Source organism: Anopheles cruzii, chromosome 2 (genome assembly GCF_943734635.1).
Source record: "Anopheles cruzii chromosome 2, idAnoCruzAS_RS32_06, whole genome shotgun sequence".
NCBI classification, from domain to species: domain Eukaryota; kingdom Metazoa; phylum Arthropoda; class Insecta; order Diptera; family Culicidae; genus Anopheles; species Anopheles cruzii.
Genome location: NC_069144.1, coordinates 36181784 through 36209243, shown reverse-complemented (window position 1 = coordinate 36209243; position 27460 = coordinate 36181784). Strand labels below are relative to the sequence as shown.

Genomic DNA, 27460 nt, shown 5'->3' with positions numbered 1-27460 from the left:
GCATAGAGTAGGGATTATTTTAAAGGGTATTTAGATTTAGAAGAACTAAAAAGTTATAAGCGAATTTCCGATATTTTTTATCCACAATAATATTTTCATCATGACTAAAGTTGTTCATTTTCGGCAGAAACACCTTGTAGTAACACATGATCTCGACAGTAACTTGATTGGATTTCCTTAGCCAAATGCAATTAATGGGACATTCATTACAATAATCTCTTTTTGAAGAAACCGCTCTCCAGCGGCCCGGGGTCGCTAATCGGCGAGCCAACCAAATACTACTCAAACGAACCGGATGTTACGTCATTGTTTTTCGTCCGTTTCTCCAGCCGTTGCACAAAAAGTTTTGCGTAAAACTATTTGAAAGTCGTCACCTGCCACGAACGATGATGAGTCTTTTCGTGAGAATTAGCAATGTGGGGCGCGGCCCAACACAGCACGTGTTCACCCCTATCGATTATTCATCTTCCCGAGCTGATGTCAGATCGAATATGGCAGGTGGCTAAAGCGGCTTTCGGGAAACATTAAGCCCATGGGGCGTTCGGCTGAAGCTGAATTATCTTACTTTGCGAAAAAACTGAAACGATCCCGGCGAGTCGATCGTGTGCTGGCGGGCCAGGGTTGCGTGCGACGGGACGCTGCTCTGCCGGAACCAGGGGAGCGAAATTTTGCGGCCACTCTTTTTGGTCGAACCACTCGGGCAGAGACCACTGGGCGCTTTCGATGCAGGACTTCCGGTACAGTCACTAACGCCGCCTCCGCCGCCGCCGTCACCACCCTTGTCCACGCTGCCATTGTTGTTGTTGCTGTTGGACACCTTCGACATGCTTGATGTTGCGCTTTGCGCTGCCGGGCCGGGGGCTCTCCTGCACGTTACACTGACACTGCGCAACACTCACGGTAAGGACGAGCCAAGCACCCGTCGTCGGCGTGCAGCATACTTAACGACTTTCACCGAAACCCGTCTCACGGATGCCCCCTGGCACGGGGCACCTGCCCACGAGCTTTAACACTTATCACTTAAACCAACACACTTCGCGGCCGAGCTACCGGTCGGCGCCGGAGGGAGTTCAGTAAAGTGGTAATCAATTTAATTTACAGCCCATAAAGTGTTGACCGGTCTCGAACCCGCCGCGGCCGGAGGGGGGCGCGACGGGTGGGTTTGTTTGGCCGACCGCACGGAAGCACATCGATTGATTGGTGGCGGCAGGTTTTATGGGCAATTTGTGGCAAAAACGGTGAATGAGAGCGCGAGCGGGCGCGAAATAATGTTGCGAACGTGCATAATGACCCCGAAAATACGGTCGGTAAGGAGTCGGCAAGATGGATGGCCCCACAGAGGGCGAGCTGGTCAAAGCGCCCGTGGTGTAGTCGGATGGATTGGAGGCAAATTTTCCTAATTTTCCCCGATCCAAAACCCAGAACGCGTCAATCGTCGAATCGCCGAATTCAGCGCGTGTGAGGCGAGCGAACGATTGTGGAAAAAAGGATCGACATCGTGTGTGTGTGCGTGCGTGTGTGGGTGCATGTGCGTGTCACGCGTGCACCCGATACGCCCCATCAGCGCTCCGGTGGCGTGGACTGGAAAATATAGTCGAAGTCGAACACAGAAAACCTTGGCACGCGGCGGGAAGGAATGGGCCCATGCGGCGTGGCAGCTTGGCGCGGGGAGATGGATGGAATTTCTTTGTGACAAAAATAACACACCCTCTCCCCCTGTTCGCGTTACCCCCCTTTCGCCGATTGCCACCGGTCAGTCGGTGGTGGTCAATCGAAGGTCGATGTTGGGGTTCCATCGTCGCAGATGAAAGGACTTGGCCGTGGCGCTCGGCCCGCGGGAACCTTGACACGCAGGAAGCGCAGGGTGGGTTGGTGTCGATGACAGCATTCCCGGCACTCGGACGCCAGTGAAAAACCCGTCCGTCCGTCCGACTTCACGCCGACAATGTGTCTGTTCTCCTAATATACGAAAGGAAAATGGTTCCCGAATGTGGTCACTGTACACCAAATTGTTCATCGTGTTTCAAAGAGCCGCCGAAATGTTTATAATACACCCAAGAATCATGAGAATCCTTAAACCTTTCTTATACTAGGCTGCTCATTAAATTCGGAGCTTCAACAACAGAGAGCGCTGCAACAAGCCCAATTTTTTTGTCATATTGGTACACTCTTCATATGAACTTCATGTACTAGGTTGTATACTATCAGTTTGATAAGTTTTGACGTTCGATACCTTAGGGCGCAGCTACAAGCCTAATTTTTTTTTGTTATTTTGGTACACTCTTCAAATGAACGTATGTGAAGTTTCATTTCAATCGATCACTTAATTCTTTTTTACGAGCCATTTAGTATCGACGTGTCAAAGTATTTTTTTCATTCGAAAAAATCAAGTATCGCGCAGTGATTAAAATTTTTTTTGGTTTAAAGCTTTAAGCAAAGGAAAATTTTGAACGAATGTTGAACTTTATACACGTTCAACATTCGTTCAAAATTTTCCTTTGCTCTCTTCTTCGACTCTTCGCCTTCAATTAGCGGGTTGAAAGGGGGTTCCTGAAAGCTGTTTGCAAAATGGGTGCCGCATTCGCTAAAAAAGGTAACAAAAACGCATTCGAATGCATCTTTCTTCACAACATTTAGAGTGTTTTCGATAGGATAAAGTGGATTTTGTGACTCGTCTGATCACTATGGATGAGGCTTGTGTCTCTCACTATGATTCTGAATCAAAACAAGCGGCTAAAGAGTGATGTGAATCTGGTTCTTCAGGTCCGAAACGAGTGTCCAGAAATCGCCCAAAAATGTGTTGACATCAGTTTTATGGGATACGGATGGAATTTTTTTACCGGAGTACTTGCAAACTGGTAAAACAATACATTTTGATTATTATGGTAACATTCTAGATCTACTGAAAGTGAAAATTCATGACAAAAGACCCGACTTAAAGAAGAAAAAATCCTTTTTCAAAGAGCATTTTGAAAATGGTACAAATCCATGAATTAAAATTCGAATTGTTGGAGTATCCACCGTATTCACCAGATTTGGCCCCTAGCGACTTCCATCTGTTATCAGATCTAAAAAAATCATGCGTGAAAAGCGTTTTTCGTCAAATGATGACGTCACGACATCTGCGGAAGCGTATTTTCAAGGCGTTTCAGTTTTTCACTTCAGTGATGGAATTCTTTAATTTTAAGTCTCGTTGAATCAAGTAAATTGATGTTCAGGGAGGCCATACTGAATAATAAAGTGTACTTCTAACCAAAAAAAATCTGTTTTTTCTTATCGAAGCTCCGAATTTTATGAGCAGCTTAGTACGTTCGTTCCTTCGTTCGATGGTCATGCTTCGTGCCGGGTCGCTTAGTTTATCACAGAAGAAAGATATAAAATAAAGTAATGTAACGGAAGAAAGCAATTCGGTTGGCGGAAGATGGTTGCTATTAGCGGCACCAATTAAAGGCCCCAAATCGGTGGAGGAAAATTATGAAGACAACAATAGCCCGGGGGGCAGTGACAGCTCTGCTCCTTACGGACACAAAAGCGCCACTCCGAATGCTCCCACTAGCGTTTTCCACTATTCATTGTGATTGGGAAAACATTGGACGGTTGTGAAATCCGCCGTTCGACCTCTCTCTGTCTGCGCATTTTGAGTGATAATAATCCTTTAACAACAACAGACGGTAGCGACCCCACACAAACGTGTGTCTGCGCCCTTTTCTTTTGCTTCGTGCGCGTCTAACGCCTCAATTATGTAACGCCGGGCTGGGCAGCATAGGCCGCCGTCGAGCAGACTAGTCCCCGGGCTCCGCATCTACCTGTCCCTCACGGTGCGGCATCAATATCTCGGGCGGACACATTCGAAAAACCGGTCCCCGTCGGTTGGCCGCGCCCGGCAGATCGGTTTTGACAGCCACCTGTCACCGGTAATCGGCCGTCAAAACCGGGGCGATGAGTCCGCGACCCGCGAGTCCGCGGACCGCACTGTGACGTTGGACCTTCGCCCAAGCAACACACAACACAAGCAGCACGCACATTTTCACGGGCTACTGACCTACAGAGCGGCGTTCGGCGCTGTTGTTTCGGATGAAAATTTTATAGTTTTCGTGTCCCTGCTTTTATGAGCGTGAGTGCGGCACAGGAAGTGACCGGCCCCGGAGATAGGGGGGAGGCGATACTTAGTGCGGCAAACCGCAAAATTTTAAACCCAGCCCCCCGGGCGGGTGGGATGGAAATGCGAAATTTGGAAAATCGTCGCCGGGACGTCGGCACATTTTCTGACCGCGCCACCGTTGTGTTTACATCACTACAGATAGGATCTTCTCTTCCCTCTCTCTCTCACACACACACTCTCTGGGTGGTGGGCCTGTTACAATCACAACATTCTAATGTATGATCGGATCTCTCAAGGGTGCTGATGATGCTTTCACTTTTCGTGCGCGCTTCGCGAGCAGCGACCACCACAGATCGGAGCGCCAGACGTGCCAGGGCTATAAAAGTAGGACACCGGCGGCACATGTGGGGAGTGCCCCGCAGCAGACGCTGCCACCTTTCGAGAGTGTGTGTGTGTGTGTTCTCTCCTCTGCTGGAGCCGCCTTTAATGAGTTTTTCCCATTTTTATCTTCGCCTTCGGTCGGTCTATTTCAGACTTTTGTTTGCGGACTTTGGCGGTGGGATGTGCACCCAAAAAAAAAAATGATGAACGAGCTGAGAAGCTGCTGCTTGGTGATGGTGATCGCGTTATCCAAGTGGTCGCTGGCCTCCATTTTGTTGAAATATTTCATCCTAAAAGGAAACTGAAACAACTATCAACACACCGATCAATAACGCAATGCGCCGATGTTGAGAGGGTTAAATTTGCAGCTCTTTTCGAAAGCACAAACATTTAAACGACAAATTGTAACTAACACATGGGCCGAAAAGTCTCGGGTCTAAGGAACTGATGGCGCTAGTCTTATTGCATTCACCGTTTGTTCGATTAGTACCAACTTTCAAAAGAAATCTGTTAAAATTTCATCATATTCTACTCTTAAATTTGTGAGTTATGATGCTAAGAGTGACACTACGCTAGAGTGACCGTTCAAGGGAAGCAATTTCTTGAGCAATTATAAGGACTTCGCTTCATCAGAAGCAACAATAAAACGTTGGTTTGCTGACTTTAAACGTGGTCGTAGAGACATCGACTATGCTAAACGCAGTGGACGTCCAAATGAGAATCGAAAAGTGAAGTTGCGTGAGTTATCTCACATTGTAAAGATATCAAAAGAACGTGTTGGCCTGATATTGTATGAGCATTTAACTATGATAAAGTCCAGTTAAAAAAGGGTGCCACGTTTGCTGATTCTGAGCAATGTTTGGCCATGGTAAAACCGTAAAAACCTGGGACTTTTGCGTCGATATGTGACAGTCGGTTGCAAGATGGATGCATCGCTTCACTCCGGAATCAAAACATTCGTCATCTGAATGGAGAGCAACTGGTGAACCTCGTCCAAAGCGACCGAAAGCACAACAATCGGCGCATACGGCAATGAAAATAATTTTATCAAGACAACGCACCGTGTCACAAGTCAATCAAAACAATGTCAAAACTACATGAATTGAACTTCGAATTGCTCCCACATCCACCAAATTTGCCGTGGATTTGGCTCCCAGCAACTACGACTGTCAGAATAGAATTTCCGTCTGCACAATTTTGGTCAAACGGAGTAAAATCGAACCATTTCTTAAGTGGATGGGTATTGGGGATGAGGAATGAGATACATACAACAATACTGTATGAAAATAATTGTGTTCTAAGCGTGATGAAGCAGCTCAAACGGTGGTCAAACCAGGACTCACAGCCAAGAAGGTTCTACTGGGTATTTGGGTGGGACTTGAAAGGAATCGTTTATTATGAATTGCTTTCGTGTAGGCAAAAACTAATTGGTCACCAGAAGAGGTGTTGTGTTCCACCAGGACAACGAAATATCACACACGTCTTTGGTGACTCGCCAGCAAGGCCAGGAAAGGCCAGGAAGTCCTTGGTTGGGAAGTTTTAATGCATCCACCGTACAGTCCAAACCTTGCACCAAGCAATTGACACTTTTTTCGCGCGTTACAAAATTTCCTGAGTGATGAAAAACTGAGAAAAGGATTGTGAAAAAGGATTGCTTGAGTATTTCACCAATAACGACTAAGCCTTCTACAAGAGAGGCATTATAAAGGTATTTTTAAAAAGGCCAATTTTCCAACAAAATGGTGCAATGGTTTGACACAAATCGGACCATCCGAACATCTTAAATACTGAATTTGAAACTCACGCAAAAATAATGAATTTCTTTTTCTACAACCTAATATTACATTGAATCAATTTGGAACAAAAAACCCATTTTCTTTCCTAGGTCCGGGACTCTTCAGCCCATGTGTTAGTGGAGCACACTTGTGGGGGATCAAAACTGGAAACTGAATGAATTGAACGGAACATAACTGCATACCAACTCTTTGAGGAGTTGCTACTCTGCCGATGGCTAAACAGCTGTGTACTTTCAATCCGACAGTTCCAGGAATTGTGGACCGGTGTGTCGGGGAACCACAAACAGGGCTCTCTTTTGGCGGCTTCCGCTAACCAATAGACCTCTTCTTACTGACCACCGCCGCGCCTTTGTGTACGACGGCTCCGATTGGGAACGATGCAAGGGTTCTTCCGCTGGGGGGCTTCGTCTGCATTGCGACGGCCAACGCCGTTAGGTCTTCAACACCTTTCGGTCGTGGCACACACACTATTTACCAATTGCTCAAAGCTCAAACAGAGCGCCCGCGTGCCCTTCCTTCGGAGAAGGAAAAAGCCACAATCGCCCCTTTCAACAGCACACCTTTCCTGAAACTCTTCTCGGGCGCGCGGGGGGCTCTACTATTTGGCTAACCGCGGAGCGCTTTGCGCGATATGGGCGAAAATTTGCGAATGAATGAGTCTCCATTCATTATCAGACCCGCCGTTGCCGCCGCCGGTGAAGTATGATCTCAAGTTTCGATTGAAAGGAGCCCACCCAACAACGACGGCACTCAATGACGTTCGTTTATCCCCTGCGTATCCTGGCCCCCCGGCATAGTGGCGGCTGTCGGGAGCTTTAAAGCCTGGCCCCCGCCGGCCGATTCCATTCACGGCGGCGAATTTCATTAAACAAAAAAAGAGGATCCCAAAAACCGGTGACAACCGCCCCGTCGACCCTTTGGAATCCACCGACCACCCGTCGCCGCCGCCTGGGTGGCCGTGGAATGTTTCGCTCCGTTCGCGTACCATCCAATTCCGGCGAATCTCGCGCCGGACGGGTACGATAATTTTGCCGGAATTTTGTAAAGCACATTTTGCGTGTATACGCCCGCACGAGGACGAGCCGCGTTTGTGTGTGTGTGTGTGGGTTGGTCGGTGTTCAGAACTTTTGACATTTTGCTCCATTCAGCCAGGCGAGATACTTGACGGTGTGTGGCCCGGGGCGGTACCTTCATTGTGAAATTATATTTTTACTCATCACCTTCACGGCTTTGTTTTTGGCCGCGGCTAGTGATCGGAACTCGGGTTCACAGGAGCGGCAGCTGCACAAACAAGCATCAACGCGCCCCGAGGGACCGCAAGGACGACGAGTGGGACGAATGGCAAAAGGATAACACGGCGCAAGGGGTCCCGCCGCACCGGGTGAGGTTCGGCACGCTCGCGCCAGAGGGCACAGCATTTTCGTGTGGGAAAATGGCCGCATTATTTTTCACTTTTCCTACGCACGGCGGCGGCGGTGGTCATCAGCCACCGCGTGGGGTCCCCCCCCGGGGCCATCAATCATCCCACCGCCCGCCAGCCGCACGGGAGAATCGAAGGATCCTTCGCGGCAATCGTCCCTCCCTGGGGGGGGGTTGGCGAAAGATGAAAATTGCCCGGCACACACACACACACACACACACACACACACACACAGACAGACAGAAGGTGGAAAATCAACGAAAAGCGATGGCGCGCGTGAAGCTGAGGCACGTTTAATTATGATTTCCCCGGAGCCACCGGAGGCCATTTTCTTAGCATCCTTCTCATCTGAGAGACCCGACGAAAAAGGCGACGTAAAGCGCGCGGCCCACCGCACACACACACACACGCACGTATGGCCCGAGTAAGGGATGAGCTGCCTTCGAGAGCACCGAAACACAAGGCGTAAGAGGTCTGCGGCTTTTGTTTCAACCTGTTCCCGTTTTTTTTGTTCCCGAACAGTTTTATCTTATTTATATACTTCAAAACCTCGCACACACACACACACACTTATCACGAGATTTATGTCCGTTTCCGAATAATCGTTCCCACCGTGCCAAATGTCAAACCGAACGTCAGGAATAAGAAAACAAAAACAAACCGATGTCAACAATCCGAAATCGGAATCGAATAAAATGTTTTTCTTTGGCCGGTGCGTCCGGTTGAACTGGAAATCGGTCGTATTTTTGATGATGTCGATGATCCTGTCGCACATTCGCATCACACAGTCATGTAAGTCTAGCCAACTAACCCCCCAGACGATTCCTTCATACGCTCTTTCCGTTCTTTTTCTGCAGCTGTAAATTCCAACAATCCTGAGGTAACGGTAAGTAACGATTTGCAGTTCGATGTTTTGTGGTTCTTTATCGTTCTACTTCCTTTTAGCCGACAAAGCTAGAGAAAACCAGTTCGGACACGGACCGGGCCGCCGTCACCATCAACTCTGGCGTAAGCTTGCTTTGTCTCGAGCGCACCAGAACCACATTCATTATTTGCATTCCCCGTAGGCGAAAGCATCCAGCGATACGAGTCACTGCCCGAATGACACACTCTGCACCGATTTGCCCAACTCCTGTCTGCAGTGCACCTACGTGCCGCAGTGTCTGTACGGATCCGAGGTGATCGTTAGCTGCGTCCCGAAGACGGCCGTGAACTGCCACATGGACTGGGCCCCGAACGGGCAGAACGAAATCAAACGGCCGATGGTGTGCCGGTATTGTTACCAAACCGAGCGCTGGGAGCAGAGCTGTGAGCAGAAGGGAGGCTGCAACTCGATCGATTCCCAGTTCAAAACCAACTGCACCGTACACCCGGAGATACTGTGTATGGGCCACAGGACATTCACGAAAAAGGTGCCCTGCAACTGGACCCAGGGCTACCGATGGTCGACGACGCTCATGCTCAGCATCACGCTCGGTGGCTTCGGGGTGGACCGGTTCTTTCTGGGCCACTGGCAGGAGGGTATCGGTAAGCTGTTCAGCTTCGGTGGGCTGGGCGTTTGGACGTTGATCGATGTACTGCTGATCTCGCTGCACTATCTCGGCCCGGCCGATGGCTCGCTCTACATATAGAATGTTTATCGTGCAACAAAAATTGTGATACGTGTTAGAACGAGAAATATATTAGTGTATTGACCGAATTCATGTCTTCAGATTTCCCAAACAAGCTTCCAGAGCTTCCAGAAGTGAAAAGTCGACACAAGCGGTGATGTTTTGCATAATTTTTCGATTTTTTTATTGCTTTTTCTCGTCTTTTTTCTGGGTTTTGTTTCACAAGTTTCGACATTGTTTCCGCTGTTCTTCACTTGCGTAGTCAGCGGCGCACCATCTTCTCCAGGAGAGAGCCGACGGTTGGATCGTGTCGTGCCGTTGACTACAAGAAACATTCTAGCGTCATCTTTGCTGCTGTTGTTGTTGGTGGCTGCTGCCGTTTGGTTTACAATCGCCCTACTGATTTGATGGTCGTTTATCTCATCTCGCTTCTCGAATCCTCCGTAAAAGCATCGTTGGTTAGCAGGTTGGGATCTTATGCTTTTTGGCACTCCAGCAATGGATTTGTGTTTTCACTTCCGAGGTTCTGCCCCTGCCGCCGACCGCGTGTTGTCGCGTGTGTGTGTATTGTTTGCTTCTTTTAACGTTACTTGATCATGCTTAAACATTACTAAATGGGTCTTATTGACTGCTTTTTTCTACGTGTGTTATTGTGTGTGGTTTTTACTTTAAACGTGTTCACTTATGTTCTTACGATGTTCAACCACACCACCATCCATCATCCATTTCGGCCATTTATGGTTGCTGTTCATTGGGTGTTGGGTGTTTTGTGTCTTATTTCTGGTTTTAAACCACACATACAGTGACTCGCTCTCTTTCTCTGTCTATGGATCAAGTACCTCCATGCTTCTCTTCTCTAAGTGGCGTTCACACTACATTGCATTATTGTTATTAATATCGTTACTGTTATTCATAATAGTGTCCCTTTTTCCGTTCCAGGCCCTCTTTCTTCGCTCCCTCACGCATTCTTTGCCCTTTAGCTCGTCCTCGATTCGCACAGACAAACCGTGTTCCCCAGTTTTATAGGTGCTTTTAGAGTTTACTTTGCTTGGCGACACCGCTCTCCTTCACTCCTGTCCTCTCAGCCGCCGGTCACGCATATTATAACTAGTACATTGTGTTGTTGGTTTTTATGGATTCCTTACTTAAAAGTTTCTCAATAGCTTTTGTTTGCCCTTGAATCTTTCCTTTCGCCTTGTTCATTCCCAATTTTTGTAGTTGTTACTTCGTGTGAATATGTTGTTGTCCGCTTCATATTTGACTGAACAAAATATGACTTTTCTTCGTCTCATTTTTGTGTTTTTGTATGTCTATTATTCATTTACTATGAAAAATTGCTGAAACAGATTAGTTATCCGGCATGGGTCAAGTGTGTTAAAACTATTAATTTCATTTTTTATGTTGTGTACGGCAATATCCAGAGAATAAAACATTAAATGTTATACCGATGTTCCTCCTTTCTTCGTATTTTCTGTTACCGCGTTAGTGCGTTCCCGAATCTCGAAGCCATTCCTCCATCAGGCGGAACGCTGAAGCCGGCCTTTGGTGCATTCATTGCGCTATGGGATAGCTTCTGGCACCGGCCCGGGATTTTCGCCTTTGCCGTATCCGTTTTCGTTTGTTGTAGAGCTTCTTCTTCACACGGTCGATAAATGTAGTTTATTAATAATTTGAAAATTTGATTAAATAATTTTTCCTCCTCCGTTTACAGTAAATCGGTACTATATCTATGGTAAAAAGCAATGGAAACGCGGTTCACAAACAGGGGCAACAAATTCAACCTAGAATCTAAATGCCGGCCGCTCCTGGTGGCCGGATGATTTAGCAGGGAGAGAACTCTATCGGGACGGTCGCTGCTGTGCCGCTCGACCCAAGATCGACGCTCGAGCGGCCTCTCCGTTGGCCGTTGACTGCACAACAAAGTAAAGCACCGGGGCACCGACCAGCCGGCTGCGGCTCCACGAAATGCTAAAAATACACGAAACCGAGTTCGCTTTTCTTTTTTCCACCGGCTCACCGGATTTTCGGGGAGTTGTTAGATGCTGCTATTTTCGAGAACGATTAAAACCCCGGGACAGCGAGCAACGGTGTGTACAAGCACTCGGAGCAGCAGCACGTCCACAACTATATGGAGTGGTGCGCGATACGACCGATAGAAATTCTCTCCCAACATAAACCGGCAGAGGTGCGTGCGCAGAACGGGTGATCATGGGGGATCGGGGGTCACAAAAGGAGTCAAATGTTCAACGGACGATTGTGTTAAAAATCATTTCAGCCTTTGCCGATTAAGGAACAAGAAATAAAATATCATAAATAAGAAAGTAAATATTTGTTAAAAGTTTCAAACAAAAGCTAGGCCAAACGAACGTGCCGCAAAATGGTTCTCTAGAAAGGGGTGGCAAAAAGGAAAAAAACCGATGTTTTAGGACCTAAGATAACTCAATCTTTTTCGTATATCTCTCTCGTCTTATCGTTTCTCCGTTTTGACTTTTATCTGCCAAAGAGCGATGGATCACTGCCTGGGGCTGTATTCCCATCCTTTCTAGAGCATTTCCATTCAAGCGCATGTTTTGAACAGCGAGCGGAACACTTCCGGCCTGTCTGTCTGCCCGTTTCCTTGCTCCTTTTGCCCACACCTCCGCTTCCGTAATCTGCCCCGGTGTCAGCCAGGAGGCCGGTCTCTCTACGCTTGTTAGAAAACAAAGAAAAACTTCAGAAAACTTGTGGTTATTACTCAAAACTCGTACTCACGCTTACTACTGACGCAAATCGTGTTCAATCGAGGATCGTGGGCCTACAACACCCCGCCGGTGTACTTAGTATATTAGTGTCATATGTAATACACTCGCTCCTTCTCTGCCAAGCACCGTCAGCAGCTCCATCCTTGCCGGTGGTTTGCTGGGGCCCCCTGCTGTCTTTCAAGCTTGCGCTTCCCTATCGATGCAGAGCCAACGGGGACAGCAATGTAGTTGGACTCGCTTCAATTAATCCCACCTTTCGTGATAAGATAGGGCGGTTCTTCTGTTGCCCATACCAAAATCTTCTTCACGAGACCCCTCCTGCGGTTCACGGTTGTTTTACTGTTGAGCGGGAAACGGTTTTTCTGCCCGAAATTAGCTTCCAAGATCATCCACCCTCTATTCGTGTTACGATCGAATCGCTTCTTCTTCTGAATGGGTTGCGTCGCGCTGTTGGTTTGGGTTTTACTTGTTTGCGTGTTTTTTTTGTTTGTTTGTTTGCTTGCTTCTTGTGTTATAATAAAGGATTATCGTTTCATTTCATATTGGTTGTAATCAATGCAATGTGTATTATTATTTAATCGTTACTATTCTTTAGTGAAACACGTCCTCTCTCTCTCTCTGTTGCTGTTAAAGTTCCTCTCCTGCTCGCTCTCGCTCACCCTCTCTTGCTATCTATTACTTTGCGCTTGGGCCGAACTTCCGCGCCTCTTTACTAGGCCCCCTCACATATCTACGACATTTTACTTCATTTTCCCACAAACACCGAGCCGCGAAAATGAGATACGTCCGGATTGTTCGGTTTTTCCATTGCAGTTGACGCGACGCGTGGGGCTTTTCCATTTTCCTCGTGATCAACGTGCGGTTTCAACACACACAGATCTTCTTCGTACGCATCTAAACACACACGCGGCCGGCTCAGTCGGTTGTTAAGGCGGCAAACACGAGCGCCAAGCGTAAGGTACTTACGTGCGTGGATGCTCGCCGCTTGCTAGGATCCTGATGTTCCGATCCTGTGCCAGCAGAATGATGGTGAAGGCGAACGGTGTTCGTCGCTCGATGCATGGCTCCTTGGATTTTCTCGGTATTGCTGGAGTGATTTTCATTGTTGGTTTCTCTTTCGCTCGCTCTCTGTATTCTTAGGAGGATTCGAGAGCTCGGTGTATGCTAGCGGCGCCGTGTTCTTCTTTAGCGCGCGGGATATCCTTTTCCATTGTTTCTTGCCTCCGGTGATGATCGTGCGTGTCTGCGTGCCCATCACTGTCCGCCGGTCGTAGGTCGCTTTGCTGTTGTCGAATAGCGAAGAACAGATCTTGAACGTTCGCCGCATCGCCTACTAGGGTAGTGGTTGTGACCGGTGAACAGGAGAGCGCAGACATAACCTCCAAACGCGGCCCACTTATGCCGAGCTTTCGGTGGTCGTGTTCTGCACGGCGCTGTTGATACCGCTGTTATCGTTGCGCGGGCGCTGCGGGTTACGTCCACGGCGCGGGAACCGACCGCGAGCGGCGCCCCGTCCCTGTATGCCACCGCCGCGACGTGGTACCATCTGCTGCTGTTGTTGCTGCGACTGGTGCTGCTCTTGGGACTGGTCGTTCTGTTGGTGCTGCTGCTGCTGTTGGTAATCGGGCTGATAGTTCGGACGGTGGCCACCACGGCGCGGTCCCGGCGGACCTCCCATGCCCCCTCCGCGGCCTCCGCTGCGGTAGTTGCGGCGGAAGAAACGACTCGGGGCGCCCTGTCCGCGGGGGGTTTCATCCCACGGAATCTCGTAGTAGACGCGGCCGTCCTGCACGTAACCGCCCGGCTTCGACATTCGGTCCCCACGGGCAATGCGGGGATTGTACGAGCTGTACCCTCCGCGACCGCGTGGCCGATAGCGCCGCGCCTGCTGGTGCTGCTGCGGGTGTTGCTGTTGATGCTGATGGTTCTTGTTCGACTGCTGGTTGTGTTGAACGCCACCGCCGCCGCCGCCGCCGCCACCACCGCCCTGTTGACCCTGCTGGTTCTGTTGCTGCACCTGCTGGATCGGCTGCTCGTCTTCTCCCTGCTGCTGGCCGTCACCGTGCCCTCCGTCAGGCTGGCCGTCCTTCGAGCGGGGCGCTCCCGGGCGGCGACCACCGCGCTTCTGCCACCAGTGCCGGTAGCCGCGCCGCTTCTCCGCCGCATACTGGCTGCCCTTGACCGGGTCACCCGATGGGCCGGTCACATTGGCCGCCTCGTTGCCCTTCTCGCCGATCACCACGTCGAACTCGACCTGTTCGCCGTCGCCGACCGAGCGGACCGCTTTCTTCGGGTTGTTCCTCGCGATGGCCGACTGGTGCACGAACACGTCCTCCAGCGTGTCGCCCCGATTGATGAACCCGTAGCCGCTCTTCACGTTGAACCATTTCACTACCCCAGTCACCTTCGTCGCAATGATTTCCTTCTGCGTTTGGGCGGCAGCGGCAGCCGCAGCGGCCGCCTTCTGGTTCGAGTCACCTCCACCCTGCTGCTGCTGCTGCTGTTGCGGTTGTTGCTGCTGGGCAGCCGGTTGTTGTTGTTGCTGCTGCTGCTGCGGCTGCTGAGGTTGCTGCTCGGTTTGCGGCGGCGCCGGTTGTTGCTGTGCGGCAGCCGGTTGCTGTTGTTGCGGGGCCGGCGCGGGCTGCTGTTGCTCCACCACACCCGCTGCCTGCTGGTCAGCCATTTTACGGTCTGCTAATTAGTTCACTCGCACGGCCCGGTTCTAGCAAATGCACCCCCCTTTTTCCGTTCGCCGGTGACTTTTCCTTCTGCTCTCTCCGACCCAAGCAAATGGCGGCCGGCTGCTGCTGATGTTGGGTTTTCTCGCTCGCTCGACTCGACGACCCGACCCGGTTTGGATGGTCGGAATTTTTGGCTCTAGCTGCTCGGCGGCGGGCGCAGGTTGCTGGGATCGCTGGCTGGCACGTTCACACACGACACGGCCCGTATGACTTTGCGGGATGATGGGTTGGAAGAAAAATCCTCGGATGTTAGGCGTTCACACAGTTTAGCGCGATTTTCGCGGCCTGCTGGTTTCACTGCTGCTGCTGCTACGATGTAGGGTTGAACGCGACAGTCATACTATGCAATGGATGGTGAATTTTGCAATTTTCAGTTCGCCATTCGAAGAAGCAGTCACATTTTTTCTCGTCTCACCGCATGTTCGAAACACCCCGACTTGAAGGTTCAATGTTCAATGTTTTCGCCTTCGCCCGACGTTTTCAATGCTCAATGTTTTCGCCGTCGCCCGACGTTTTCAATGTTCAATGTTTTCGCCTTCGCTGAGGCGAATTCGGGCGCTCACGGAATTGACGGGCGACGCACACACCGAAAGGTGAGTGGTTTTTTTTCTCTAGCTTCAATTATAATTTTTCGTATGAAGCTAGAGCAAAAAAAAACCACTCACCTTTCGGTGTGTGCGTCGCCCGTCAATTCCGTGAGCGCCCGAATTCGCCTCAGCGAAGGCGAAAACATTGAACATTGAAAACGTCGGGCGAAGGCGAAAACATTGGTGTTTCGAACATGCGGTGAGACGAGAAAAAATGTGACTGATTGAAATCCCATTTTCAAAGTTTATCCGATATATTTATCGAATACGATCGGCTTCTGTACCTGTACAAATAGAAATGATGGTTCCAAAGGTAGCACATCTCGCGGCATATTGTTTCCGTTTCCACCAGACACACGGCATTGTCTTTGGTTGATTGTTGTGCCGGATTGGCCCATGATCTTTGTTTTTGAAGTCAAAATGCCCATTTTTTAATTTTTCAAGCCACTCAAAGCACTGCCAAGATGATCAGCGCAAGCATCGTTAAGCATTTGGTGCGATTCTGTAACTGTTTTCTTTATCAGGTAGCAGAAAACCAATGATGTACTTTTTAGGCAAACGCCCTCAAACGTAAGTTGCCGACCGAAACATGTTTCATTGTAAGTTGAAATCCTTTGCCAGATGACAAAACAATCTAATGTTGCCTAAAAAGCATAATGAGAAGGACCAAATTGAAAACGAGAGCCGTCTGTTTACACAATCCGATTTCATACTCATATACCTGGTATGATGGCTTTAGAATGTAAAAGCAACGATAAAACCAGCGAAGAAAGGAAATTGGTCAATTCAAATGTTTCGGTGCTTCGGTGTAAGGGGTTATTTCGGATGGTTTTGGACGACACAACTGCACGAGCTTATCAAACTCACCTTGGGTTTTGGGTTTTGTTTCACCAGTTCATGATTCATTTTATTCGTTAGTCCACGTTTTTATTTATTGTGATGATGTGATGATTCGGGTTTCATCAATTCCCGGACCCGCCCGCTTCTTTCACCGCAATCAACGCCTGGTTGCGGTCGAAACGCTTCGTTCTTCACATTCTTAGATCGTTACTTTACATGATTTTCATCTTTTGTTCTTCCACTTTCGTTCTGGCTGTGCGGGTCCCGCATTCGATTAGTTAACAGAACAGGACGAGTGGTAATAGTAAGTAGGATTTTGGATTTATATTTACGCCTTTAAATTTAGGATAAATGTATAAATTAAAAGTTATAACTTAATGCTATTATATATTATCACACAGATGTTTTCCTTTAATCCATTCCTAATGTATTCCTCCTCTTCTTGCAGTGTGTATGATTGCGTTTTTAATTTACACGTTTGTTTATTTGCACTCCACCGTTCGCCACTTTGTAGTCGCATTAAGCTTCCAGCAGCTGCAAACAGAAATATCGCTCATCGATTCCACTGCCCCCGATAGAGGGACACAGCCGCGACACATTGGTCACATGGTTTGTTTAGTTTGCTAACTCTCTTAACACAATCATAGAAAAGCAAATCAACCACGAGTACAACGTTTTGCCAAATCTTTTCTTCTAGCAGCAACAGTAGGACGTATAAATACGGCCCAGTCCGTTCTTCTAAGATAAAAAAAAAAACAATAGGACGTATTGTGAAATAATGCCGCTCATCTTCAGAATCGATTGGGGACAGCAGGTGTCTAGGAGGAGTTGATACTAGGAGACGATGCTAGACGTAGAGCATGTTCTTCACTGATCACAGTTAACGCAAATTATAGTGCAACGAAAGATCTGCAGAGGCCGATTTTAGGTGTATAACCATAATGTCGCGGTATAGATTTAGCTTTTCACATCGTGGGATGCGTATATTTTTACAAACGCCTTGAGACAATGGTTGTTCCGATTGTTCATCCAAATGGTCTCGTTGAAGCGTGAAGCTTCAAAGCTTGTTGGTAGCGAATTTTAAATTTGCCAAATTTCTCATGTAACGAACGAAACGTGAACATTGTAAACAATTGAAGCCTCAAATTTTGTACAAAATAAAAATAACTTACAATCGCGAAAGTAACTAAGAAATTAACAAATTAAAAAGCAAGCTTGCTTGTGTTCGCATTTTTCTTTAAAAAGGCTGCTCATTTTTCAGATGGTTAAACGAAAGTTTGAACAAAAACCTGGGTATCTAGCGAATACACCAAACTAATTTTCCTTCTTCCCAGGCAAATCCATGTAAAACTTGCTCTTCGTCGGGCGTGTATCGTCGCGAGCATTTGATCTTTCCGGTTTTCCAAAAAAGCTAACGATTTCGTAGAACCATCATTCCCTGGATTGTTTTGTTCACGAGGAAAGACGAATTCAATTTATCACCAATTGCTACGAAAATGTACTAACAACATGTGCTCCGCCACCAGTTCTACCAGACGGTACAACTTCCACCGGAAACGGGGGTTCATATTTTGTGCACTGTTCGACCAACGTCCTAGAAACTCGCTCAGCGAAAGGCGGAAACATTTTACAAATTCCTCGACGGGGTTCTTTTATACAGTCCGAGTTTTGTTTGTTTGTGCACAACGAAAGTACTTTGCCTACAGCTGTTTCCTCAAAGATTCAGAATCAGCAGAAACCATTCAGCCTCGTGACCAAGGTTTGCGCCACGCAAACACCATTGATCGGTTGTGGTTCATCGGAGTTTACTAAACGCGGGAGGGAAAAATGTCAAAATATCAAAAATATGTTGCTCTCGGTAGAGCAGCGCGTCTGGGGACCGTTCCTCTTTCTCTTGTCTATCGGGTATTGGTTGCCTACGCCGTTGTTGGACTACACGTTTCTTTACAAGGTGGACGCCTTCCTTCTTGCCGCCATGATCGATGTGTATGATAAGATGCGAATGGGTGATTGTGAGGTTGTTTGCAATTTTCACTAACATCACGATGCGCACGTTTGTCTGCCTGACTGCATGAGTTCATCTTTGTATGGATTTGTTTTGTTCTCTGGATTCGACCGTTATAGTCATATTCATAAAATATATACTTTACTTTACTTTGTTGGTTTCTCTTGAGTGTTATCAGTATTCTATGCTAATATTTCTATAGCTTGTCACATTCCATCCTTCGGCCGCCGCGATTTACGGGTTTTGCTAGTGCAGTATTTGCCTTTGAGATACATCGTTTTGTTTGATCGTATGATTTAGTTGCTTCATTAGGGTTTGTTACAGTAATTTCTTGCGCGTCTACCGATCACTGCGGCAGGACCAAAGCCGAACTCGGTGTGCTTGCCAACTGTTTTTGGGATGCGTGCTAATACTTTTGCTCACGTGCTCACGTGTTAACGTAGCCGTCTTGTCTATTATGTGCAGCAATTGCTTTGCTCGCGCTGTTTTAACTTGTATATTTTGTATGGTTTTATATTCATTTCGTTAGTTGTTTTTGTTAACATATCTTCACAGCAAATAAGCCGTTCTCTATCGTTTGCTGTAACGTGTGGCAAGTGCGAAAGATGATGAACGTGCACTTTTCGCTTTAAACTTTTTTTTGCTCCTCACGAACCCTTAGAGACTTTATTGGACCGCAACCACGTTCCACGGCGCTCTTGTATGCTGATCACTTGGAGCTATTTGTCCCATCTTGAAGCCAAGCCAAGTTTCATTTCTGACCATTTACAATCCAGCCAAAAACGGTAAACCGAATATGCTGCATGCATAGCAGTATAGACGGGAGAAAAAATGTATAACATGCCCGCGTCTGTCGTTATAGCCATTCTCGTGATTTATCTAAATGTGATGATGTGACGCATGTCATCCAATTCGATAGACTTTGTTAAAACACGTTCCTGATGAGAGTGTTGATGTTTCTTCCGCGCAAACAACCATTACTTGATGTTTGCGCCTTTGAAATGCATCTTGAGGGTAGCCAAGAATCGATTTTGCTTAACCTACTAAGCAAAGTAAAATAATACTCCGTATGAGGGGTGTCGCCAACGCGAAGTAGGAAATCGGTGATGATTGCGAATATGCTCGTTCGAATGCAATTGGATAAAACAAAACGCCGACCGGTGGCCGTACCGTGGTGCTGTAGCGTGTGTTGAGAGGAAATTAACCTAAACACAACACGAAATACAATTGCGCTAAAGTTGCTCACATACGCACAGACACACAGGATTTGTCCTCAGCCCGAGAACCGACCCGCGGCTTACGAATCCTTCGCGAGCTCTCCCTTCTGATAGGCGATAGGGCTTACGAGAGCTTTCAGGAAATCGTTTTGCGTTTTCAGTATTTCGTGTATCGTGTTGAGCCACTCGTTATGCAGCTCGACAGTCGGGGCCGTGCAAATGTACGACAGACTGGAGCGTTGCGGGTCGATTGAGCAAAGAGAGAACCGATTACCGTTGGTTTGATCGGAAACATCCTGCAGCGTCATTTTGTTCACCTGCGGAGAAACGAAGATGTCAGTTGAATGGGTGGACAAATCAAGGATTTGTTGGCGTACCTGAATGTGGGCTTTGTAGATGTAGTTGGGGCTAGTAAACTGCGTTTTCTTACCAACAATTTCCGCGAAAATGATGTTCTGCTCGAAAAGAAACACGTGCAGTTCTTTCGGTTTCTGGGAGTTGTACGAGTTCTTATCACTACTAGAGGCACCCTCGACACAGTACAGCGGGCCGTGCAGTAGCAGCTTGCCCTGCGTCGTTATTTTACCCTACGACGAAAGGAAGGGGGTTAAGTCATATAGTCGGACACCGGTGGGAGAATGATAGGCGGTACATACCTCAAACTTTTGTAACCGGCCGACGTCCATCATATCATTGGCCGCCTTAGGAACTACTTGCATTATATGCATCGCTTCCTTCAATCCTGGTAATTCCTCGGTGAGACCGGCCCGCTGAGTATGCTTCAGGATATCTTTCAACAGTAACTCGTACTTCATTATTCTTTGGACTGGTTTGATGAGCATATCTCCTAACTGTGGACGGAGTGAAAGTGCTGTGAGCAAGTTTTGCAAGGATCTAGGTAGCTGGGGCCAATACGTACACATAGTTTATACTTTAATTTTAAGCGTAATTCATCGAAGTAACTCATATGCTCCTGCACAATGTGCTCCGAGACCGGTTTGTTCTGACAGTAGACGACGTACATGTGCAGCTTTCGCTCACTGCGCTTAATGAGCAAACTGAGTTCGTATGGGTTTTGCAGACACTTTTGTAATGACTTTAGAAAATGGCTAAAAAATAAAAGATGCAGAACATAAGCAACTGTGCGTTGTACAACCGCAACAGCAGAAGCCGGTTGCGGACCATTTCGATACGTACTCTCTGTGCCACTCGTATATTGCTTCAATGTTACCAAACACCATCCGTTCCTTGCCTCCCTTCAGATCGTCCGGAATCGGAACCGTGCTGGTGGGATTTCGAATTTCCGCGATGTAACTGCAAACGGCACCAAACGCAGCAGATGGTCTTAGTTCACCTCTTCACCACTTCGGTTTTTTTTTTGCGATCTCTTACCCATTTACTATCTGCGAAAGATCGTTCACGTACGCTTCCTCTGTCGTGATCAGCTCGCGCAGGGCGTAGTTGCGCTTCCGCAGTATGTCCTCGATGCCCTGCTCTTCGGCCAAATTTTCGTCGGTGGCCTCGTTCTCGGAGAACTGCGGCGAAAGGGTCGGTTTGGCGAGCGTTGAACCGATCGTGTGCCCAACGGCACTCCCGTTCAGCGCCATCATTGCCGACGAGCCGACCAGACCGCCATCGCCGAGCATCATCGTGTTGGTACCGCCACCGTCGTTGTCGAGATACTTTAAGCTTTCCACCTTCTGCTTGACGAACTGTTCGATCTCGGCCAGATCCGCCGTCGGCTGCGTGCCGGGCGGTTCCTCGAGCGACTTCAACGAGAGCGCCTTGGAGATCTTGGTGGCCGTGCTTGTCGCATCGTCGGAAGCCGACGGAACAGCCGCCAGGGTGGCGGATGAATCTTGAATCGGTTTCATCGGAGGCGGAAGCTCGATCGCCGTTGCTTCCTCGTCTTCGGCTTCCAGCTGCTGCACGGAGGATGATGCCGCGGCTGCTGCTGCTGCTGCTGCTGCCGCCGTCGATGGTTCCAGTTCGCTGGATGATTTGTCCTGTTGATTGGGCTGCAACAGAAATCGAACGGGGCGTTGGTAAGATAATTATTTGAGGTGAACCGTAACAGCGTTTCGTTGATTTCTCTACGTACCTTGATCTTCTTATCGGAACCTTTCTTGCCGATGGGTGATTTCTCCACCGGCGGTAGCTTATCCGATTTTCCGTGCGACAGCTTGCGGAACTGGGTTGGGAGCCACTTTTTCCTGCAAATGCAAACAGCAAAAGAGGGAAACATTTTACTTCCTCTGATTGATCGCACATATTCTTACACCTTCGATTCGCCATTTCACATGCGGAATGAACATTGATTGTCACTTGATAAGAAGTGCGTCTGAAGCCCTTTTAGGGTCAGCCGCTAACCTGTTAAACAGCCCACGCAAAGCGGCCCAACCGGTCGCTTTCACCGTCAACCGTGAGACGACCAGCGAGCTCGGTTGACTTAAGCCCTGTTTACTTCCGCTCATTACGCACACAACACGTTTCCGGCCCCGGGTTGTTTCAAAGTTCGGTCTCTTACAGCACACCTTCTTCGACATTGACCGCCACACCACACCTGGCCTGGGGAACGGCTATCGCAGTACTGTTCCACATCCTCGACCCCGCCGCCAGTGGTTCGCCCATTCTGGGCGATAAACTGTTTGCAGGTTTTCAGCCTTCACATTTTGCCACAATTGACAACATCACGGGGTACAACTTCGCGGACCAACGCGCGGAGGCTAAGCATTTTTGGGGACACATCGTGAGGGAGCGCGCCTTATCGTTATCGGCAACGATTGGTCAGCTAACCGGACCGCACATAATCCTTTACACACACCGCGGTTCCCCGCGGCTGAGCCCGATATGCCCCCACATGGGGTCACATAAAAGGCGCCCTCAGCGGGCAGCGGGGTTCTAGAGTGCGATTCACGTCCTACCTGTGAGCCTCCACCGGTGCGTGCAGCACCAGAGCCTCGATCTGGTGGTGCCCGTGATGGTGCGGGTCCTCGGCTCCGTACCATACGCGAAGACGACGGCGGTCGTCGCCACCGTCGTCGTCGTCGTCGCCGTGGTGGTCGTGCCGATCGCCGGTGCAACAGTTACTGCAGCACGCCAACTGGAGCCACCACTGCAAACAGAGCGCCACGCAGGACATGACGCCGCATGCCAGGGGTCCGCAAGGGAAGCAAGGTTGCCCGGGCCGCCGCTCGGGAGGAGGAGCTGGTGTTTTGTGAGAGTTGTGCCCGAAACACGGTTAGCCGCTGGGTTCGGTTTGTGGCGCGCGCCCGACCCGCTTCCGCTACATGGACGCGCAGCACTCGGAAGCGGTGGTCGTAAAGCATAAATTGCCTTCTTTTTTTTGGGGGGGGGGCCTTCCGCCTTCCGCCCGGTCAAACGCACACCAACAACACCCTACGGGGATGCACCTGGGCGGTTGCAATGCTTTTATTTGCTGCCGTCTTTGGCGTTTTTTTCCGATGACTCCACCTTCACCGAGGGCGCTTTAATTACTATGGAAAAGTGTGCCCCTTCTCCAGCCAGGGAGGAGGACTGATAAAAGAGGCCCCACCTGGCGTGTCGGTGTGCGTATGTGTGGTTTACTTGTACACCCTTTACCTTCGGACCGCGCCACATAGAACCTGGCACTCGAGCAGTCGTTATCGCCCCCTGTAGGGGACAGGAGTACAGTACGGACACCCATTATGGTGAACACTTCTTCCTCTGAGAGATTTTATTTTATGCGCCAGTCTGATGATCTAGTAACCATGGAAAACCATGAGCTATGTCAAAGCTTCAACAAACCGTAAAACAGCCGCAATTTAATTTTGCAATCGTTATTGCGACCATCTCAATATTTTCTAAAAGTATTATATTATTAAAATATCAAATCGTGCATGAAGACCGCAAAGAACGTACTTCGAAGCAGCGTATCTCCCTTGACAGTCCAGTCTCTCCAGTTCACCAACACGAGGTAAAACGTCACAGTCGTGTTGGAAATGGTGTACTAGATCTATGCGTCGAAAACCGGACTGTTTTTAACCATAAATAAAAGATTATAACATTTTTATGCGATTTTCTTTTTTATTCAAAGTATGTGCCATCGTGTGTATATATTTCTCCTATCTCTCTGCTAAATCATGGATTCCCAGACAAAAGAATTCTTCGATTTTTTAAGTAAACCAATTAGTTATCCAATTTCGACTTCCTCGTAGAAAAACGAAGACCTGCCCAGCCAATACGTGTCTCATCGATGAAAATAAATGATATTCGGAAAGAGCCAAGTCTGGTGAATAACGCGGGGAGAGATAGCAGCTCCCATCCAAGTGATTTGATAGTATCCTCAAACAGTTTGGCTTTTTGGGGACATTTGGGGCTCAGGCCTCTGGCCACTGGGCGCCTCAATTTTTTTGATAAGAAAAACTGCGTTTTGGTAGTTTCTCGATCAATCGATGGGTTGCAAACCGAAATAATTTTTGTTTCGACCTGAAATCATTTACCTGATATCAAAACAAGGTAATGATGAATGAACCGCTAAACTGGGAAGTCCCAATCGGCAGTACAGCCATCTTTTAACAGTCCGGTTTTCAACGCATAGACCTAGTATACCGTGGCCGAAGGAAGGAACACCCTGTACCAACGGGCGGCCGGCTCGTTATCTACCCTTAACCCGAACATGGGGCTCTGGGTGCGGTGCTCAAAGTTTCGCATATTTTCCCGTGCCGGATACAGTGCGCAGGGACGCACCTCTAGTCGCAGCACACGGTGTCACTGGACTGTCCCAAAATGGGGTTTGCTGAGAGGGTGACTCAAAGCGCCAAAGGCAGGCCCGCAGTGTGAACTTTGTGTGTGCCTTATCTGAGTGCGCTTTTATACGGACTACGGACCACGGAGCACGGACAACGTGCCCAGGGGGTCTAGGCGTCGTGACAATGTGACAATCTCGCACAGAGAGCCCGTCACTCAGCACACAGGGTGGGCAAGCCGAAACCGAAAGTCCACGAAATAGCACGAAAATTAATGCCATCAATTTGACCGAAAAACGATGATGATGATGATGGCGCGTAATCCAGGAATTGAACAAAGACACTGAGTGCGCGGCACGGCGTAAACCCTTTCGGGCCCAGGGGGGTTTGGAATTGTCGGTCTCCTCCGCTACTAGCCCCCTCATGGTGTTTACCATCACCGGTGGCTATCCTGGTGAGACGATCCGACCAGCCAACGCACCGTTTAGGTAAATATTTATGAAATCTAAATGTTTACTACCGACCGCTCTCTGTCTCTCTCTCTGTTACACTCTCTTCTAAAGTGCAACATAAAAACGAACCGCAACGGGACAAACACACGCACATACCCCCGGGGCCGGGGTCCGGCATCCGGAGAGCAGTCGCGCGGTGGAGCACTCGCCAGGAGATTCGTGGAACACCCGCAGGAGCCGCCGCCGAGTGGTATCAGTCACCATCAGTCTGCGGGGTCAGGAGGGATGAGGTCCTCCATTTCCTGGCACTTCGCGGCCACCAGAACGGCGCGCGAAAGGTTAGTTTGTTTACAGCGTATCCACTTTATCTCACAAAGTGTTGACATGTGTACGTCGAGCGTCTATCAACTCGGTTCATCGAACAGCGAACTCTGCGCCAGGGCGGTTCGCAGAAAAAGGAGAAGGTCCTTCCAGCATACAAATTGTTTGATTCGTCACCAAACTGGGGCTTCCCCGTTTCCCGAGGCGGCATTTCCGGGCCGGGCAGACATCTGAAGACTGTACTTTTTGGCAAATAAAATGTTATCCAAATTCCTTGGGATTCCAGTTGACGTGCTTCGGTGCCAGCGATGAACACGGTGCCATTTCGGGCACATCTCAATTCGTACGGGCATTTCTACGCTCTGAACCCACAGAGGACCCTGATCTCCATCACCTGACCATCACTCCGTGGTATGGCTTCCTTTCTCAAAACGAGGACGCGTAACACTCTACGTGACTAATTAAAATGCGGACGGACCCTCAGCCAGCATAATGGCACACACATTTTTTAGTTGTGACCGTAACATTTTTTAGGTTAAATTTCGCTTTTCACAAAGCATTGGGTGCCGTGCAAAGAGGTCACCACGCAACCCGGCTTCGGTGGCTTCATCAATCATACCCCAAGTGCCCATAAATCGGTGGACGGAAAACTAGGAAAATGGCACCACCGAGTACCATCGGACCTTGTACCATCCGAGGCGGGGCCAAGGATAATGGGGCGGGTTTTAAAAAAAGCGATGTTCTGGTGTGTGGCGGTCCCTGAACTCGTTGGCACACTCTCTGTCCGCTTCGGTCTGGCAACGCGGCCAAACATTAAAATGGCCGCGCGGCCTCACATAAAGCACGACGATTGGGACTTAATTTTGGCCGCCCGCTCTCCGATTCCGATCTTTCAACAAGTGTAATCAATTTTGTCAACATTCGTTTTAATGCCTGCGCCAAGCGGGGTGGTAATAATTGGACTTTGGACGCGAATGGCCCGCGTGCCAAGCTTGCGAAGCGAAAATGTCCCAAAATGAGACGTGAGAGCGCGTCCGGCGAAGAACATCATGGACACTGCAGACCACCACCAGTTGGTTTTGTTGGAACCGTGCCCAGAAGTAAGAGCATGGGCATGTCCAAAAGCAAAAGGCCACAAACACACATGCGACCGACGGATGCGCACTCTCTATGTCAGAGGAATGTGGGATTATGAACTTGAGGTAAGTGTCCGCATCATAGGCCGCACCCGGAGCCGTTTCGCTCATTAATGGCAGTCAACGGCAGCGAGGTTGTCGTCGGGGAACTTTATTAACATGTTGACCACCGGAGGCTGAAGGTTAAAACAGTCGTTGGACCCGCACACTCGGACGGCAAGAGGTTTTCCCCCCTAATGTGCCAATAATTAGTCGACTCGCGATAATCAGCAAAACAGTTTGCAACCGGGATTCCGGCGTTGCATAAGCGCGCCACTAGAATCGTGTCGCACCGTCGCGTTTATCTCTCTATATCTTTTTGCGCTAGGCAACGGTGCTGTGGGATTCTCTCCGTTGGAACCGAGGCCCTGGCGACGATGCAAATAACGTGAATTAAATAAAACCTAATCTCCGCCACGGAGCACAGTAAATCCCACCTTTGTTGCGGTGCACCGTGAGCCGGTGAGATAGGGGGAAAAAAACAAATATGCCCCCGAGTCTTGCCAGTCGCAACACAACATCCACCGGAAGTCACCGGATCCGGGGCGTAGAATCCGTGGCCGTGTCGCCGGCTCTTGTCGATTGAATAAATCATTTGATTCCTCTCAAAACCGTACCGATTCAAACGTTGTTTTCCACACACACACAGCACACACGCGCGGAGGAGGGTCACCCAGGCCAGGGGGTTCGGGACTTTGAGTTTCGTGTTGGCTTTTCCACCCCCGCCGAGTAATGGCGGCCCGACACGGTGGGAAAATAAATCTTACCTGACGTTGCACACGTTGCCGGCACAGATTTTATCTTTATACTGATAAAGCAGCGCCAGCTTTACTGCGGCACCGCACCACATTATGGCGGCGGCGCGATACGCCACGCACGGACCACGGATAACACGGTGCGATCCGCGAAAACACGGCCAAACGGGAACCGGTTTTGTGTTTGATCACCTCCCACCGACGGGCGAAAAGGTGACGGATAATACAAGGTTTTTTTTGTTGACGTTGGTTTCTTCTATCAGTTTCTATCCAAAATATTAATTGTGACACGAACACACGACAGAGAGAGAGAGAGAGAGAGAGAGCCTGTCACACCGTCCTGTTGCCGTAACCTCGAAACATCAATGGCGCAGCGCACGAAGCATCTAACACACGGCCGGACGGATCGCTCCGGATCGGTTGGCCTCCGGATTGATGACGACTCCGGTTTTGGTCACGGCGATGGAAGCATCGTCCTCCGCATCGGCAACACACAATCGTTCGTTTGTTTACTCAGCCTTGTGGAATCACAGACAGCCTGTGGATTAGAGATTGCACTAACTGATGGCACTTCTGAAGGATGTGGT

General features: G+C 49.0%; 3 protein-coding genes across 3 annotated transcripts; 1 reads left to right on the top strand and 2 right to left on the bottom strand.

The window, feature by feature from the left end:
* Window positions 1-8377: 8377 nt before the first annotated feature.
* Window positions 8378-9368, top strand: LOC128267460 (TM2 domain-containing protein almondex). The gene is made up of 4 exons (XM_053004293.1): window positions 8378-8491; window positions 8557-8585; window positions 8645-8707; window positions 8767-9368. The coding sequence occupies exons 1-4, from the start codon at window positions 8395-8397 to the stop codon at window positions 9328-9330; spliced, it is 753 nt and encodes a 250-aa protein (XP_052860253.1). The 5' UTR covers window positions 8378-8394; the 3' UTR covers window positions 9331-9368.
* A 103-nt stretch (window positions 9369-9471) lies between these two features.
* On the bottom strand, window positions 9472-15199 carry LOC128268940 (Y-box-binding protein 1). Its single transcript, XM_053006254.1, has one exon. The coding sequence runs from the start codon at window positions 14731-14733 to the stop codon at window positions 13447-13449; it is 1287 nt and encodes a 428-aa protein (XP_052862214.1). The 5' UTR covers window positions 14734-15199; the 3' UTR covers window positions 9472-13446.
* A 1064-nt stretch (window positions 15200-16263) lies between these two features.
* LOC128268875 (rho guanine nucleotide exchange factor 25-like) lies at window positions 16264-27177 on the bottom strand. The gene is made up of 8 exons (XM_053006162.1): window positions 26886-27177; window positions 21542-21653; window positions 20833-21458; window positions 20638-20754; window positions 20360-20549; window positions 20097-20291; window positions 19818-20027; window positions 16264-19757 (listed from the first exon to the last, which is right to left on the bottom strand). Exons 1-8 carry the CDS (start codon window positions 26966-26968, stop codon window positions 19521-19523), a joined length of 1770 nt encoding a protein of 589 aa, XP_052862122.1. The 5' UTR covers window positions 26969-27177; the 3' UTR covers window positions 16264-19520.
* Window positions 27178-27460: the final 283 nt, after the last annotated feature.

Excerpts from the sequence above, each read along its gene's own strand:
- LOC128268940 (XM_053006254.1), bottom strand. The coding sequence starts at position 14,733 with ATGGCTGACCAGCAGGCAGCGGGTGTGGTGGAGCAACAGCAGCCCGCG.
- LOC128267460 (XM_053004293.1), top strand. The coding sequence starts at position 8,395 with ATGTTTTTCTTTGGCCGGTGCGTCCGGTTGAACTGGAAATCGGTCGTA. Across the intron at positions 8,492-8,556 it reads CATTCGCATCACACAGTCAT|CTGTAAATTCCAACAATCCT; the intron begins GTAAGTCTAGCC and ends CTTTTTCTGCAG. Across the intron at positions 8,586-8,644 it reads CCAACAATCCTGAGGTAACG|CCGACAAAGCTAGAGAAAAC; the intron begins GTAAGTAACGAT and ends ACTTCCTTTTAG.
- LOC128268875 (XM_053006162.1), bottom strand. The coding sequence starts at position 26,968 with ATGTGGTGCGGTGCCGCAGTAAAGCTGGCGCTGCTTTATCAGTATAAA. Across the intron at positions 20,755-20,832 it reads CTTTCGCAGATAGTAAATGG|TTACATCGCGGAAATTCGAA; the intron begins GTAAGAGATCGC and ends TGCCGTTTGCAG. Across the intron at positions 19,758-19,817 it reads TCTACAAAGCCCACATTCAG|GTGAACAAAATGACGCTGCA; the intron begins GTACGCCAACAA and ends GTTTCTCCGCAG.